Raw genomic sequence first — 17,901 nt, forward strand, 5'->3', positions numbered from 1 at the left:
CTGTAGTTTCCAGGATCCTCCTTCTTCCCTTTTTTAAAGATGGGCACTACATTAGCCTTTTTCCAGTCATCCGGGACTTCCCCCAATCGCCATGAGTTTTCAAAGATAATGGCCAATGGCTCTGCAATCACATCCGCCAACTCCTTTAGCATTCTCAGATGCAACACATCTGGCCCCATGGACTTGTGCACGTCCAGCTTTTCTAAATAGTCCCGAACCACTTCTTTCTCCACAGAGGGCTGGTCGCCTCCTCCCCATGCTGTGCTGCCCAGTGCAGTAGTCTGGGAGCTGACCTTGTTCGTGAAGAGAGAGGCAAAAAAGCATTGAGTACATTAGCTTTTTCCACATCCTCTGTCACTAGTGAGTCTATTTCAACAGGTACTCACTGCCCGAGTAAAACTAGCTTTCAGTCTTTCTCACAGTTTGTGGCTTATGCTAAGTCCTCAGCATATCTTCCTTGGCTTTGGCTGTTCCTCCTCCTCCCTTAGTGGGTTTTAACTAGGGATGTGTGAGCTGGATCAGATAAAACGAAAACTGACCCCAGCCTTTGCTTATCTCTCAAAACTTGTTGGAGGTTCCAAAAGGCCCTGCCACCCTTTGGTGTCTGCATTTAACCATGTCTCTGCACACTCTGGTTCTGTTCAGCATCGGACATAAATGGTCAAGACACTGCAAGGCAAAGTTCTTCTTTCAATATTGTTAACCTGCCTGGAAAGAGGAAAGGCTGGGATCTCACAAGTGTGTCTTTGCAGCTGTTCCTGCCTCATAGCTGGCCAGGGTTTCAGGAATATTTATTTGATAAGCAGCATTCAGGCACTTGGATGCTCATCCAATGTGTCTGAGGTTTGCTTCTTTCTAATTAAATGTGTGCTGTGCATACACCAAAGCTGATGTTCCCTCCATTTAAATTAGTGTCAGAAACCACATTCCAAGCAATTAACAGCGATCAGCCCTTAAACTCGCCCAGTAAATTTTCTTAATAAGGTAATTATGTCTCTCCCACTTATTTTTAACAGAAAAACTAGATTTATAAATAAACAAAGGAGGCTAGAACTCTAAGTTTGTGTCTGGCAATTTTATTTAGGAGGAGCTTGCAGTGCTAAGAAGAAAGCTCGAAAAATCAGAGCAGTCACGTAGTGAGCTTCGGCAGAACACAGAACTGCTGGAAAGCAAGGTAAACCCTGACAAATTAACTCTTTGTGCTTCTTTCCTATGTGGTTTTATTAGATCACAATTACAAATTAAGGTGTGTCCCAAAAGATTGAAGTTGAATTGTATTGGCTATGTGAGGAGTCAGACAAGTCTAAAACCTGCTGGTGTGTTCAACACAAGTCTGGGCTTGAGCCAGTTGTCTCCCTGTCATTATCTTGCAGATTGTTTAGAGAGAATACTGTGATGCCTGTCCACATCCATCTCCTCTCCACTGTACTCCTCTCCAGCCCGACTGGGAGTCGAGAGCTGGGTTCTGAAAACCTTCATGTTGTCATTTTTGTACATGGGTTAACAATCCTTGAAGAGCTGATTTTATATTTAATCTACCAAGAAAATTATCCACTGATTAATTTTATCAGGTCAGGTGCATGCAATGGGCCATTTGGGAAGGCGGCAGCTTTTGCTGTTCTCTATTAGGATGTTTGCGTGCGGATGGGTGTTTTCACTCCTAGCAGATGGAGGAATCGTTGTACGCTGCCTGCCATTATTTTGGCTGCTGAGCAATTTTAGAGGCTTCCTGTTATTTTGAGGGACTGGCACTGATGCCAGCTGACAGACCATGAGATTAGAAGTAACTAGCAGGTAACCAGTTCATGTAAGAGGGATGGGCCGTGTGCTGCTGGGGCCCCAGGGGCCAACACAATGAGCATGACCAGTGTTAACAGAGTTCTCCGGTACCGTCCAGCTCATAGGGCCAGTGTCTCAAAAGGAGCTTCATCATGGGCCACTTTGATTCCCCTTTAATAAATGCCATCACAAATCTACATCTCAGCATGGAATGCTCTGTTGGCATTTCCTCTCGTGTCTGCTTTAGTGCTCACACATCTCTGGGCCCAGCCCCTTTACCTTCCCCCTGCTCCCCCCACACCGTCACACAGATCTCCCCCTGGTTTGCAACCTCAGTGCCTGGCTGCAAGGGGCAGCGTAACAGCTACGCACCCAAAGTGAAGGACAGTGAGGAAGTGGCAGCATCCCCCTGTAGTCACAGCTCACCAAAGACACGGGGTATTCGAGTGCTGAAAAACGGCTGGAATCCAGCCCCCTGACAAGGACTCTGATCAGACTAGAAATTGTACACAAATCTAACATGTTCTCATTTCACTCTTCAGACAGCAGTCTCAGCAACCTCTGCAGACAGCAGGGCTGGAACAGTTTGTGTCGTGGGGATGCTGAGAGCCATCGAACCAAACTGTAAACCCTGCGTATGGTGGAAACCACTTAGAGCCAGGGGGTGTGGCAGCCCCCCTAGATCCAGCACCTCTGTCTGCAGATACCAGAATTAGCTTCGTTTAATGGAACAAATGCTGACAAGGAGAGGAGGAGGCAGGCAGTAAAATAGCCCACCAATCTGTGGGCACAGAGTGTGACCCCGTCGTGAGCTGTGGGTGTTAAAAGCATTGGAGCAGATATCAGGATTCTGGAGACAGCAGCTGGGGGCAGGGTTATTCTGCTTCAGAAAGAAGGGGCTGGGAGATGTACTCAGGACAAAACAGGCCTTGGCTTGGGCAGCATGTAGGAGTCTGCACTTTGGTCCCAGACTTGGCTCCACACTGGGAGTGTGTGAGATGGCTAAACACCTGGCCTTGCTACTCGCCGGGTCTCTGAGCTGCCTATCTATAGATTCTGCGTTCTCACAGATTGAATTCACTTCCCGAAGCTACACTTGGTCCACTGCCAGAGCCGCGTGTACAGCCCTCCTGCAAGCTGTAAAGTGCCTTAAAAGGTTCTCCAGGAGGCTGTCAAATAGGGGAAGGAAATGGTTTTAAGCCTGCATGTTTCCACCTTTTCTGATTTTCTGGACAGTTTGTAAGAGTCAATGATCTGTTTGGAACTTCTACTTCTGGAGCCTTTCAGCTGCCTCCACGGGAACCAGCCAGCCAGGTCTGGTTGCAGGGCCAGATCCTGGTCAGATAGACATTGCAGAAGGGGGAAATCACACTTTCAGTTAATGTCTTAGTCCTGTAGCCACATGCTGATTATTTCAACTGGAATTTAACATTGGGCAGTCTGAGCAGTGAGAGCAGTGTGGAACCCTGATTAACCCTAATCGCAGCACCCAGTCAATGTCGTATGGTTTCCGCAATGGGCAAATTGTATGAAAATATTTGCTCCAACAGTTACTTGCTTTCCAGTGTGTAACTGCACGGCCGTGTGTAGCCTCAGTCCTCAGCTGTTCTCAGTATCCACTGGGCACAGCTCAAGGGGCGGAAGGGAGGGGGTCGTTTGCAGTTGGAGCTGGTCCAGCCCCAGAACTGCTCTATATGAGGCCTGTCTGGCTGTGGTCCCGAAGGCCAGCTTGGGGATAATCCGATCACAGTGAACTCCAGCCTGTCCTCCTCTTCCTGGCAGAATTCCTGGCATGACCCTTTGCAGGGGAGAGGGGAGTTACATGAGAGTCAGCTACAGAGCTCTGTGCCAGCAGAGGAGCGAGGTCTGGGAGAAACCTAGGCTCCACTGAAGTCAGTTAGAGTTTGACAATTGACTTCAGCGGAGCCAGGGTTTCATGCTAATGACCGCCGTGGAGCTCAGGACCGAGGTATTGCAATGCAGCGTATTGCAATGCTCAGAGGCTGAGGAAGCATCAGTAAATTGGCCAGGCAGATAGTGAGTATTCGCTTTGGGGATGACAGTGTTTTCATGTGAGCAGCAAAGAACAATTTAGCTCTCTCGGCAGAGATGTTTTTCTGTCATTATTTACACAGATCCCCACTGTCCCCTAGGAACGGGCTGAAGGTTTTGTTTGGAGGCTGACACAAGTTTGCTGTCCCGAGGCTCCCACCAGTGTAATTACCACGTTAATGAATTAATTGCTCCAAAGTGGCGTTTGTGTGAAGTAGAGAGAAGCTGCCCAATTTATGGCAAGTCGTTTTGTAGAAGCAGGGTCTTTTCCTCCACTGCCTGGCACCTAGTGCTGTCCTCTACGTCTTTGCAAAGGGTGTGAAACACAGCCACAAGGAGCAAAACAGAGGAGGCTCAGACTTAAACCTTGGCCAATGCTTTCCCCTCTTCTCCACAATCCCTGTGGAAGAGCAGTCAAGTGCATTTCATGGTGGAAAATCCTTTATCGACTGCTCCTTCCCTTCCCCCCTTCCCCTTGGTGGTGAATTGGATTGTTGATCACAACCATCCACCCTGTGTTGATTTAGTCATTAATGGCTCGTGGGAAAGTTCATGGGCGTACACACACTAATGCATACAAAAGATGTGGCACTAATGGGCCATGTGCCAGTCACTAAACCAATCACATTGCTTGTACGCCATATCCTTTGCTCCTGTTTTTTTTTCTTTCTGTTTTTGCAATTGGTACGTTGTTTTTCTGTCTGCATAGGGCTGTGCACATTTTATGGGTTACTGTAATATAAATAACTGGTTGCACACATAAGCCTACATTAAAAGAACATTATTAAAATTGCCATTTTCTAGGTTTAGAAAACAAACTGAAAAAATAGAAATTCCATCAGGTGGGATCACATTGGTACCCATGTGCGTCATCAGCTGGGTTGGAACCTTCAGCTCCTTCATACAGACCTCTGCCATTTGAACTAACAGAGTAAGCGTTAGTGGTAGTAAGTTGTCATCCTCTGTGTGGACCGGCACTAGAGGGGATGGGACATTTTGCCAGTGGGTTTCACAGATATTTGCTGATGGCAGAGTGATGGTGAGACTCAGGGATCTTGGATTCAGGCTGTGAAAGGGAGTGTGCTCTAGTGGGCACACACTCTTCTGCTCATTTCCACCAAGCCAGACCCTTCTGCCCCATCCTCTCCAACCTGTCCCATCTCTTCTGCTTCCCTGGATGGTCATCGCAGTCCCGTTCTCCTCTCCGAGCCAGTCCTAGTCCCACTTCTCCCTCCACACCCAGATCCTTATCAGATCTCTCTCTTCTTGTCCCTCTCCTACTTCTCTCACAGGAATAGCCAAAGGCACCTCCCTGACACAAGATCCACCCACCTGCCAAATTTCATATCACTGCTCCAAAGGATGGAGATGCTAGAGCTTCCCAAAGAGAAGGTTGCCAGATTTTTTTTTAACGTGGGCAAAACATGTTTTCCCCAGCTTTGTTCTTGGAAATGGCTGAACTGTTTTGGCTGAAAAATTCTAGTAAAATTCAGCGTGAGGCAGATACGTGGCATAGAAAATTTCAGCTCAAACAGTTGTAGTTTGGCAAAGTTATAAGCTACTGAAAACAGGGTCTTATGACGGGAAGTGTCCGGCAACACTGATAATAAGTGGTGTTCCCAGCCCCGCCTGTAATAATCATTGTATGTCAATAAAATACCTTCCTGACACAGTCTGCAGTACAACTAACCGGGGGACTGAAAGGGACCTAAGAACACGAGACCAAGGTGCTAAAGTACAGATTGGATTAACTGGGCTCGACCCAGTGGGTTTGTAGGGCCTATGGGAGGATAGACTGAACTGTTGTTGCGTCTTTCAGGACAGGGGAAGGTGAAAATATAACCTAGTGCAGTCAGCAGAGTTCCGAGCATGAGCACATAAAAGAGGCAGCAGGTGATACAGCAAACGCACAAATGAATATTACCGCAGGGGGCTTCTGCACTCAGACAACGCCAGCTACTGCGCCTTCCAGCTCGTCAGCACAGGGCAGTCTTCAGTTCTAGCCAGGCTTCCAGAGGAGGTAACAAGCACGTTTCCAGGAGAACGAGAGTCAGTCAATACTGTGCATTGATCCTGTCTGCAGAGTGGGGAAGCTTCAGAAACCAAACCAGCTGTTAGTACAAGTCAGTAGCTCGTCTTCCCCATGTCAGTTGTGCAGCCCCTGCCCCCCCATCCCCCCCGAGCATGTTCAGCTGCCCAGATAAACCCAGTTCAACCAGGGCTCTGTTAGTAGTCGGAGAGGGACCAAATGTGACTGGAAGTGACTCTTGTTCCAATCCAGGCACCTCTGTTGGCTTCCCATAGAAGAGCGCTGGTGTGCTCGGCCAGCTCCGACTTGACTTTGTGTTACACTCCCCCAGATCTTAGACTTGACGACTGAACTCTCAGATGAGCGGTTCAAAGGCGAAGTGGCCTGCCAGGTCCTAGAAGGTGAACGGGCTGAGCGGCTCCGTGGGTCACGAGAGATAAAAGAACTGCAGGTGAGTGTCAGGCTTGACGAGCTTGGCATGTTTGTGCTCTCCCCAGACAGAGCAGCTCCTGGCTGAGGGCAGCCCAGCACACACCTCCGGCACTGAGCAGTGTGGGCCCCTTTCACTTGGACCAGGAGAGCTATGACTGTGTAGAGGGAGCTCAGCCATGGGGCTTAAGTCTGCGCTAATGGGGAAGTGCACTCTGGGGGCTGGTTATAAGGGCAAACACAGTACCAGCCATTGTGTACCGAGATGTGTGAGAAACATTTGAAAACCTTCACTTTTTTGGGGTGAGCAGCCTAATGCAAGCATGGCCTGAGAGGAAGGAGACCTGAGTTTTGTATGCATCTCTGCCACTAACTCACTGGGACCTTGGTCAAGTCACTTCTCCTCTCTGTGGCTCGTGCTCCCCACCTGTAATATGAAGACAGCACTTGCCCATGTCTGTGAAACACTTGGAAATCCTGGAGAAAAGGCACTAGGGATGAGTGCATATGATATCATTATTATTTATTTCAGTTTCATACTCGGTTTCACTCAGACTGTTGAGTGTATGAATCCAGCTGCCAGGGCTGGAATCTATTATTTCTGATTAAGCCAGATATAGTGAAAAAGCGGGCACTAGTGTGACCTTTCCTGTCAGGATCACAGCTGGAAGTGTGGCTGCCCTGGGGGAAGACAGTTTTGGTTCCATTTGGTCCGTGCAGTTTGCTTGCAGCTGGTAGGAGCTGACCCACTTCTTCCTTTCAGAGTAAATATGACCAAGTGCAGAAGAAATTGGAGTCCGTGGAAAAGCAGCTGGAAGAAGCTCAGCAGCAAATTCAGTTGCGTGAAATTGGGATAAGTGGTGCTGCTGGAGGTAGGGAGCACTAACCTTCAAGAGCAATGATGTGCTTCAGAGACAAACTCAGACTGGGTGTAAATGGCTGCACCCCTGTTGTGTTCAGTGGGATGTCACCTCTGTAACCCAGGTCTGAATGGGGCCCCCCGTGTCCTGTCAGTTTTACCCCATTTGCATCTGTCTGGCTGTTGGGAGTTTCAGGACACCCCAGTGCTATTCCCTTCCTAGAACTTTGCCACCAACCACCTTTAACCCATCTGCATATTTACCACCATCTGTCACTCTAGATTGCCCGGTCTGACATAGCTTGGGAGTGACACCTCTTTTCTCCCGTCACTGCTGCTACGGCTTCGGAATGCAGGATGAGCAAGGATGGAGATCGAGTGCCTCGGCCCAAGTAGCTGTTGGTACTTCTCTTTGCTGCCCTGGAGACTCCACACTCCAGAAGTGTGAGGAGTATTTAAACCAGAGGGTTTTACAGACACTCACATCACTTGTGACGTGGTGAGGGTACAGTTAAGGTTACTGGATGGGGAAGGCTTAGCTCCTCTAATCCTGCCAATGGTGCTGAGTGCGGTAAAAGAACCTATCTAGACTAGACTGGGATGTCCAAGGACTAAAGATTGTGTGTATGGGCGGGGGGGTCGGGGGGGGGGGGTCAAGAGGCTGGTCTGTGTTTTACTTCAGCTACTGAGGATGAAATAAAGTGAAGGGTCCCAGAGTCAGGGCTCCAACCTGAGCCCGAATGTCTACACCCCAATTTTACAGCCTTGTAGCCCAAGCCTGAGTCAGCTGACACAGGCCAGCTGCAGGTGTTTAACTGCAGTGTCACATACCCGGAGAGTTTAGTGATACACATGAACTCCAGGAGAGACATGTTTTTATGTCCTTGATGGGTCAGCACTGCGCAGTGTACCTGCATCGTGCCAGTGTTCTCAGTCTGACTTGTTGAATACAACCCTTTACTCATGTTAAAAGGGAATTAGCCTTCTTAGAGTGCTTGCTGCCTGGTTCCAGGCTGCTACCTGGGCATGCTTTCTGTTGACAGAAGAGGAGTGGCATATGCGATTTGACTGTGCTCAGATGGAAATCACGTTTCTCAGAAAACGCCTCGCACAGTTTGAAGAGAGGCTGGAGTCTGAACTGAACTGTAGGAAAGAGCTGGAGCAAAAGGTAAGTGCTGAGAGGTCAGCGCTGTTCCTGTTCTGTTCTGTACGTGAGTGGGGAGCTGCACGGGTCGGGCGAGCAGAGAGGTTAACATCCTGACTGTCCTGATCTGGAAGAAATCTGTTGTTGTGGTAAAACCATTGCCACTAGTGATGGAGGTTGACACAGTCTCTAGAATTTGTTTGCAGAGCTTTGGAGCCGCCTCTGTGCCTATCTAACTCCATGGGGCTAGTTGCATGAGCAAGGATTTCTTCTGCCAGTAAGGGTTTGTAGGGTTGTGAATAAGGGTTTGTAGGGTTGTGCTCTTCAATGTGTAATAGTAACATCTCTCCAGTCACACTCTTGCCCCCCAAGAAAAATAACCAAGTCTTTGTTAATCTGAGAAAAAAACAGCCATTTTGTAAAGTTGCATTTACACAAGAATACATCAGAATTCAGCACGGGTCAAATGTGAGAATATGCATAAAAAGATGCACGTGCACACCTGCAGGGCCTTAAATTCTCCATGAGTACTGGTTGCGTTTGGAAAATGTGGCCCCGGTTTTAAAAAAATGAGAAGTGGTTTTGTGTGTGCTTGTCACGATTTGTGGGTGCTTGTCTTGAAGCACCTAGAAGGCCCTGACTTTCAGGGGGTGGGAGACAGCCTGCACCGCCTCTCAAGTGTAGCACCCCAAAATGAAGGCAGTCAAAATTACTGTCCACTTTTGTACGTTTTGGCTTACGCTGATCAAGAAAGTACAGCAAAGAACTGAAACCTGAACATAGCAATTTCCTGGGGCAACGGAACTAGAGTCCTCTTCTTCATGCAGCCCTGAGCCCATGGCCAAGCTTCCGCACGTCTCTAAATGTATCAGCTCCTTGATGCAGCTCATCGCCACATCTTCTTAGAAACTGGAATGACATTTGACGTGCTGAACTACATTAAAAACCAAACCCACAACTTTTCAATGTTTGATGGGGGCATATTCATTACCATAGGCCTCACGGACAGATGTTAGCTCCAAGAAGAATTCACAACGCCATAGAAGCATTCTGAGAGTGTGGTTCTTGCTTTACAACAGCTTAGAAAATCAGCTCCTTTGCCATTAGTAGCAACATAAAGAAATAAATACCTTCACGGTACATTAAAAAGTTATAATATTGCAACAAATGCTAAGGAGCTAGGGTAAAAGAAAATAGCCCATTTGCTTTCCGATACTTAGTTCAGAATTACAGGCTTCATTAACTCAACATTTTACTTATTTAAAGTTATTCTTTAATGACTCCACTTCATCTGTGAGTGCTCTGGGTTTCTCTCCTTCCCAAGCCCAATGCGGATCCTTAGTGGAAACGTTTTTCCACTTTAGTAAGTTAAAAGGCTTCCTTTCACATCAAAGATGGGGTTTGATGATCTTAAATGTCACAGACATGAGGGGACTGGGTCCAAACTGGCATTTATGCCACCCTGAACTCACCCTGACAGACACACAGAGTGGCAAGGATTAAATCATTTTGAATCACTGCTGCTGGAAAAGAGCCCTCAGTCCAGTGAAATGCAGCCCTAGATTGAGCACTAGTACAAGGCCTAGCACCACATAAGTCCCACTTCAGCCCACAGGGACGTGGTGACTTGGCCTTGTTGGATTTAAGTGGCACCTAGTAGCCCTTATACTGGGTCTCTGCACAGGATGCATGTCAGCCTGGGAGAGCTTTGCCAGGAGAAATAGTTCTGAACAGCAAAAAAATCTCTGAATTTCTCACCAAATCTAGAGGGTGTTTTGTCCTGGGGTTCAGGTTCAGCCCATCTGAGAGGTTGGTGAGCCGGCTGCAAAGTTCAGAGCAGAGATCCAACCTTCCCACAAAGACTGGGTGATTTTGGACTGGGGTGTTTGGTTCAGGCTTCTCTCTCTCTCGGATGGACTGAGGCCTTAGTCAGGTTGCATGTTGGGAATCCCCTAAATGGTGAATTTCACACACACCCCCACCCCAGTTATCCCTGTGCAGAAATTTCAGCTTGATATGTCTCATTGCTGTTTGCCCTGCAGCTCAGTGAGGTGCAAAGCACCTACGAGGGTGCCAAGAAGATGGCACAGCAGATGAAGAGGAAGTGCAAACACTTGGCCTGTGATCTGGAGGACACACGGGTCCTGATGGAAAGTCTGCAGAGCCGCAATCATGAACTGGAGAAGAAGCAGAAAAAGTAAGACCTAGCTTTGGGGTCTGCCAGCAGAGGCAGCTCTGGCTTTAGAGCTGGCCTAGAGATACCTTATCCCCTTGAGCTCCACAATGCCCGGAGGTGCCCCAAAAAGCTTCTCCCCAAGTGATTCTGCAGGGTTAGAAACGTATTGTGTCCATGGCCTTTGGAACCATCACTTCCCTGTCTGTCAGTTGTCCCACATTTCCTTTTCCAGCTCTGCACCAGCCTGGAAGAAACCCTAAATTGTACCATTGTTTTAAACTTCTCTGACTGTGTTTGCTGTTGAAAGATTAGCCCTTCACCTGGGGGCTAGTGTCTGCTTCCCCAGCTCAGTGCTGAGAGCACACAGAGAATTGGTCCTGCTTTGAGCAGGGGGTTGGACTAGATGACCTTCTGAGGTCCCTTCCAACCCTGATATTCTATGATTCTATGAATCCAGACCCTTCCCTTTCAGCAGCCAGACAGCCTGTGCCCAGCCTGCTGCTAGAGGGAACAGGAGACCCCATTTCTCAGGGTGCAATGGTTTTCTCCACTGAAGCAATAAGGAAGTGTGTGTGTGTGGGGGGGGGCGGCTTTGTGCCAAATCCTGGGTTCGAGACCTTCTCAGCGCTAGCCAACAACCTGAGGAAGTCAGAACATTTCAAAAACCTACCACTTGTCCCCTCTTGGGGACCCCAGATCTCTGATCTATATACTGGGCTCCGCTCCTAGAGCAATCGGTGTTAAGCAGAAGCAAAACCAGCCATCCAGCCACTAAAAATGGGGCTGGAGCCTAAGAAGTGGATAGTGGACAGCAAGACGCCCTCACACAAAAAGCCTTCCAAGCAAGAGTTACTTTGATCTCTGAAGATATGACAGCTGTTTACCCAGTGAGGCAATCACTGTCTTTTCTGAGAAGAATAGTAATGAGGCGACAACATGTAAGTTCATGTATAGCCAAAGGCTGCTAGTCATATGAGGTCAGGAACATCTTCTTAAGGGAACCCCATGGAAGGCAGAGGCTGCTGTTGTGATTCCTCTGATACCCAGAGTTTAAATACTATCTCCATTAAAGGGCACCAGGCAACAACCCTGTAGCATGTAGCAAGCGAATTGTGAATCCTAAAGTAGGCCTCAGACACTGGTTTTTCTTTTGGGGGCTGACATTCCTGTTTATTTTCACCTGCTTTGAATGTTGGATATTGTGCCAGGCAATACGTTCTGTTGCTGTATAACTATAACACATTTCCATTATAAAAATTGTTCTGTAAGGAAAAATTCAGAGAGCTGCATACTGCATTTTAAAGTTCATGGGGAAGGTGAGGCAGGATAGGCACACCCTTCCCTCAAAGGCGGTGACTACTTCCTGAGATGCAGCAAATAGAATTTGCATTTCAGAGGAAGTGGCCAGGACCTGGAGATCTGCGTGTGTTAAAGATCCATCATTAGTGAAGATCCCTGGGTTTGCCCCTAGCTGTGTAAGTCCCCCAGGCTGGAAGCAAAATACTGTATGTCCTTGAGTGGGATGAAGGAAGCCCTGGAGCTCATGTTCCAACTCCTGAACCACTGGCACCATTTTCTCGCCAAGAAATGGGTGCAAAGCACTTTAGTGTTGTTACTTATTGTTTTGCCAAAGAGGTGTCTGTGAAGGGGGGGGCACTGCCTCCTCCCAAGGAAGTGAGAGACCAAGATTGAGTCTTCTGCATCACAGCACAGAGAAAAAGAGAATGTCCTTCGGCTGCAGTATCAGCTCCCTCTGTGTTCTTTTCAAAACACTTCACTGCCAGTATCCTTCATTTTACCACCTCCATGGAGCTCAGATCCTGAGTTTAGATCTGAGGGGTTTGGGTCTGACCCATATCTACTAACAAGTCAAGAAAGTTTAATCACCTAATTATGGCTGTGAAATCACAAGGTTCGTAGCACGGAAAGGGCAGCGCGGAGTCCGAGGGTCAGCGCGAGAGGCTGATCTGTAAGCTGCCTGCAACGTTGTGTGAGTTCAGGGCAGGCTCCACACACAGGCTTACTCTGAGTGTCTGCGTGTTTTAAAGTGTTTTACATTAGTAATGGCCACTTAGAGCTCTTGTTAATGTTCTGTTCTTTGCTGAGTGCCGCTGTAGGTGCGTATGTGCAAAGGGCTAAATGTGCAGTGCTGCTGTTCAGGAACCTTCAATTTCATGAGGCCAGCACTTGAATGGAGTAATTAGCGGTTCACCAAATGACTGCAAGACTTTGCAGATTCTAGATCCATTATGTAGCCCCTGATGAGTTGAGTTCACCTTGGAAGCACTTGGCAAGTCCAAGGCCAAGTGGATGCTAATTGCCACCTTCTTGCCCTCTCCTTTGGAGCTGTTCCCCTGCTAATGCTCACTCGTGGTCGTGTTCCCATCTGGGCTGTTGTCCGCAGAGCAGTAATGCGGATGTGTCACATGTGGCAGGTTTGACATGCAGCTCGCCCAGGCCTTGGGAGAGTCAGCGTTTGAAAAGAGCCTCCGTGAAAAAGTGACCCAGGAGAACACCACCATCAGATGGGAGCTGGGTAAACTTCAGCAGAGTTTAGAGGTAAGAGGAAAATATCCCACTTTACCCTTGCCTAGATGGCTGCTCTGGAGAACTGGCATCTTCCAGCAAAGCTCTTATAGTTGTAATTACAGTCATGATAATTAGACACCAATCACTCTGCTAGAGACATCTTTATTCTGTGATTTCTTCCAGCACATAGCAGGATGCATAGGGCTCTCTCATATCAGGCTCCTCTGAAAGACAAGGGACCCAACTGCTACACAGAAACACACTGAAGTTAAATAGAGCTCTGCCCAGATTTCAGGGTCTGTCCGTAAGTCTGTCTGTAACAAGCGGCAGGACTGGGGCCCCAATGCATTGTGGGAATGAACTCGGGACCAAAATCAGCACGTCATTGTTCCAGTTTTATGCTGGCGTAACTCCGAGTTTGAAGACTGTGTAGAATGGGAGCGGCCTACTGTTAAATCAGCCCCGGTTGGTGTAAAGAGAGAAGTAGAAGAAGGGTATTTTCAACCTGAAGTTGCCCTTATTTACTTGGAATGGGGTGTAAATATTGGGGCTGCCCAGTAATGGAGTACCCCAAACCCCGAGGCTGCCAGGTGTACCGTGAATTGGAGGCACGCTCTGTAGGTGCTCCAGCTGCTAAACCTTGTAGATTCTAGCCTTGGTGGGTTCCAATAACCACTCAGGCACATGGCTAAGGGAAGGGTATTTTGCTAGGGCTGGCAGAAAAGGGGAAGGTTGCAGATACCCTAGGTAAGAGGCGTAGACAGAGTTCAAAGTGAGAGATAGTAGTTCCGGTTCGGGTCCTGGGGGCCAGCCAACTGATGGCTCTTCAAAGCTCTTCAGGACTACTGCCCTGGGGTACCCTCTCCAGTCTATTCAAGCAAATAGCAGCTTGCAGTTTCTCAGACCAGACTCACTGGGGCTCCTCGGCCCTGGCTTCTTGCCCAGCCACTGCTGCTTCCCCATAAGTCCCGTGCAGACTTGCCTCCAGTTGAAATGTCTGTCAGTCACAGCCAGTTCCTCAAGCAGCTCTGCATACAGTTCCTGGAGAATATTTTTTATTTTGTCTCTAGCTTCTCTGCAGCTCCTGGCTTGCCATGCGGCTGCCACTTCCAAACAGAGCCTGGCCTCCACCTTTTCATGATCTTTGCCCTTACCCAGCCAGGAGGAAAGGGACATACAGTGGGGACGGGGCTGATGGGAGCTGTAATCCTTTATTAGCAGATCCATGATAGGGGTCTCTCTAAAAAGATCTCTAGCTTTAGTCAAGGGTGTTGGTAGTGTTTGTTGATACGACGTCTCTCTCATTCTGGAATCTCAGAGATGCGATGGCTGCTTGGAAACTTTTGCAGTAAATGAGGGTATTCAGAGTGCCAGTTAATCAATGAGGCAGGTCCATCAAAGCTTGTGATAATGCAGCACAGCTTTATTTTGTTAGAGAAACTTTCATACCCCTCATGTCCCAAAATTCCTTACAGAGCTGAGAACTACAGCGACGGAGTTAGAGAACAGAGACCAGCAGAGGGAGAAGGGAATTAAGAGAACTAGGCAAGGGAAAGAGGGCACGCTTTCAGTGGAGAGCTGAAATGAGATGCAGGTCCAGCAATGGAGAGAAGTTAGCACCAGATGGCAGATGCTGTCACACCCACAACAGTGACCTCATGTGGGAGTAAGAGAAGAGGTGAGTGGTGGAGGGAGCTAGAGAGGAGTAGAGAGAAAGAGACAAAAGGGCTGCTCAGATGAACTGGTATGAGTTAGGTGCTGTGGGTTCCTGGAGGGGGTCTTAAAACGAGAAGTAGATCCTGCAATGAGTGGGGGCCAATGGAGGAGTCTGAAGAAGTAATAGTTATTTTCATTGAGTGACTGCTGCATCAGATAAGCTCTGAGTCCACCTCCCATCCCTTGCAAAGGCCACTGTGTCATGAGTTGAATCCCAAGGGTATCTGTAGCAGATCGCAAAAGTAAGGTTAACGGCGATCATTATTGTTGTTTAGATGCTGCATGAGAGAGAATGCCTCGTCCCTTCGCTGTATCCTCCTTCACTGTGTGTCACTAAAAGGGAAGTGTCAAGAGGCTCCTAACAAGCCAGGTTGAAAATTTTCCAAATTTCAGTGAAAGCTATTTTTTCACATTTTCATTTAAATTATCCACACACCCGCAGCACGTTCTGACCAGTTCTGGTTTCTCAGTCAAGCCCTGGGAGGTTGTTTTCTTGGGGAAGCAGATGGCTTCATTGCTAATGGGGCTAACGAGACTACCTGGACCCTCTACATTTGTGAATTTTCTCCCCCCCCCCCCCCCCCCCCGCACAGCAAAAGGACTTGGAAACTTCCAATCTGAATCAGCGAATTGCAGTGCTGGCCATCCGAGTGCAGGAGCTCACCTCACCGGAGGCCTGGGACAAGGATGCTGTGGCTACCCTAAGGAAGAAGCTTTGGGAGCTTGAGTCCAGTGCTGCTGAACAGCAAAAAGAACTGAGCCGACATGCAAATGCTGTTGAGCAGCTGGAACAGGTAAGATTTCCTCCTCCTGACACTATTCTATCCAGGAGGTCCAAAGTCAGTGCCGTGGTCTCCAGCCACCCTGAGAAACACAGAACAAGTAATCACCTCCCCAACTTGAGATTGATTGTTAGGGTCTTCTGCAGCCTCTCGCCTTATTGAAACTCAGTGTTCAGCTTATTGATTCTTCTCCTTGTTTAACGGTTTTAATATTGTTCAGTTGTTTCATTATCAAACCTTAGGCTCAGAACCCCCTTCCATTGATGGGTAACAGGTGTTTTGCATTGCAGTGGCTGAGTCTTGCAAGGTGATAGCAGCGCATCCCTGTGAAAGGCTGACAGCCTGCAGGTGGTAACTTCATCAGCTTGCTGCTTGGAAATGTTTTGCTCCTGGCAGGTTCTGTCATTCGAAGTCCCCTGGCAGTGAGGCCTGGGATCTGAGATATTTTTTAGGATGTGATAGGTCGTTGTGCCCCTCCCACGCATTTGAGCTGCATGGGCTGCCCATCTGGCATCCTTCTGAAATCTTCAGAGGAAATGTGCTGCAGTTTCCTTCCTGGTCAGTAAGCTGGGGAAGCTCTGGGAGAGTTTGTAACAATTCCCCCAGCTGACGTAGAGCTCTTTGTCTTGGGCCTCCTCAGCTCCACATGCGGCTTGAAATGGAAATAGAACGGATGAAGCAGATGCACCAGAAGGAGCTGGAAGACAAGGAAGAGGAGCTAGAGGATGTTCGCCAGTCCTGTCAGAGGAGGGTAAGTCGGCAAAGTATTAATTGGGATGGGATTCGCTGAAGGGTGTGACCAAGGGACTCAGGGTGGGATGCGTTATTAACCTGCCTTTGGGGAGGAGATTTAGAATTCTCTTCTGCATGTGGCTTTGACTGGGGAACAAATAAGGAATTAGGCCCAGATTTTTACAAGTATTTAGACATTGCACTGCTCAGTGTTGCAAGGCCTAACTGATTCAGTCAGAAAATGGGACAGGGCAAATATAGCTTGTAATCTAAGTGCAATATTCGGAAAGGTGCAAACCCCTATGTTTAACATTGTGTTGACATGCTGCTTTCAAGCAGATAGTGTGAGCCATGCATCTTGAACACCCTGTTGTCAATAGCAAATGATCTCTGTTGAGGGTGAATGTATCTGTGCTTTTGCATAAAACAAAAAAGAGGAGTGTGTGTGTGAGGACACAACAGGAAGCAAACACAAGCGGCCTCCATCAGTTCCACAGCCAGACGTTTGTGGAGGAGTCGCATGTGAAGGATGATTGGGTCACTGACGCATGTATGACTCCATTATTGTCAGGGACATGGTCCCTGCAGAGAGACCCCCCCCCCCCTGCATATTACAATCTGCTGGTGGAGAACCACGGACAGCGTCGTCATTCTGTCCAGGAAAATTAATACAGGGAGGTTCAACGGTTGGCCACGCTCATCACATTTTATATGATTCTCTCTACACACATCCCCTCTTTTTCTATTCCTTTCTACTTATTCTTAGGCCCAATGGCTTTCAATTGCTGGGCATTATCACATTGTATTCCACTCGGGAATCCGGTAGTCATAGTTCCCAGGCTTTGTCTGTGTTTGTTTTGTTAATTGCCCTCCATGAAGGGGTAAGATAGTGTCAATTTCACTGAAAAAATTTTGAACAGGTTCCAAGGCTGCTCTCAGCTGAAGAGAGATTTTTCTTCTTTTCCCTCTCTTGCCCCAAATAGACTGAATGTTTCTTTTCTAAATGAGTAAATGGCAGAGACTCTCAAGAGGGGAATCAATATTTAGTATCCTGCTTGTTTGCTTTTCCCTTTTAAACCCAGCTGATGAGCAGCTTTTCAGAGATGCAGAAGGAGGCTGGTGGCTGACTTGAGAGAGCTCTGATGAGCCATGCCAGCCACTGACAGGTTCAGAGATGGAGTCTTCTTGGCAAGTTTGCTGCTCTAGGCCAGGTCCTTCCAGTGGCTTGAAGGAGCAAAAACCATGCTGTGAAATAAACCATTCTGATTTTGATTTCCCCACCCCATTTAAGGTCTAGCTGGTCCTCTGTCGGTCATGCAGCAAAGCTCTGAACTGCTCATCAGGATCTTATTTCGTTGTCTCAATGAGAGGTGATAAGTGGTGCCTAGAGAGGGGCCAGATAAATGAGCCCAGTTCGGTTCCCCTGACACTTGCCACTTCTTCAAGCCTTTCCCTCCTCCGTCAGCTGTACAAACATGGCCTGATTAGTCCTCACAACACCTCTGTGAGCTCACTGTTGTGACCTCTTCACAGATGGGGAAACTGAGGCACGCAGGTTACGTGACTCAGGCCGAGGTCACACGGCAAGTCCTTGTCAGAAGTGCAGGGAATATGGCCCCCTTTTCTCTGGCCACAGTCAAACTAATTCTCAGGAGCTGCTGTGGCATCTCTAGG

At 48.1% G+C, this 17,901-nt stretch overlaps 1 protein-coding gene across 1 annotated transcript in view; it reads left to right on the plus strand.

The window, feature by feature from the left end:
• MYO18B (myosin XVIIIB) overlaps positions 1 to 17,901 on the plus strand; it is a 183,793-nt gene that overhangs the window by 85,720 nt on the left and 80,172 nt on the right. Inside the window, exons 23-30 of the mRNA XM_084648640.1 lie at positions 1,085 to 1,174; positions 6,192 to 6,311; positions 7,053 to 7,161; positions 8,192 to 8,316; positions 10,335 to 10,489; positions 12,904 to 13,027; positions 15,307 to 15,507; positions 16,136 to 16,246. Coding sequence (XP_084504766.1) covers positions 1,085 to 1,174; positions 6,192 to 6,311; positions 7,053 to 7,161; positions 8,192 to 8,316; positions 10,335 to 10,489; positions 12,904 to 13,027; positions 15,307 to 15,507; positions 16,136 to 16,246 — 1,035 coding nt within the window. The remainder of the gene's footprint in view (positions 1 to 1,084; positions 1,175 to 6,191; positions 6,312 to 7,052; positions 7,162 to 8,191; positions 8,317 to 10,334; positions 10,490 to 12,903; positions 13,028 to 15,306; positions 15,508 to 16,135; positions 16,247 to 17,901) is intronic.

This window comes from Lepidochelys olivacea (assembly GCF_965140295.1).
Source record: "Lepidochelys olivacea isolate rLepOli2 genome assembly, chromosome: 15".
In the NCBI taxonomy this organism is placed as follows: Eukaryota; Metazoa; Chordata; order Testudines; family Cheloniidae; genus Lepidochelys; species Lepidochelys olivacea.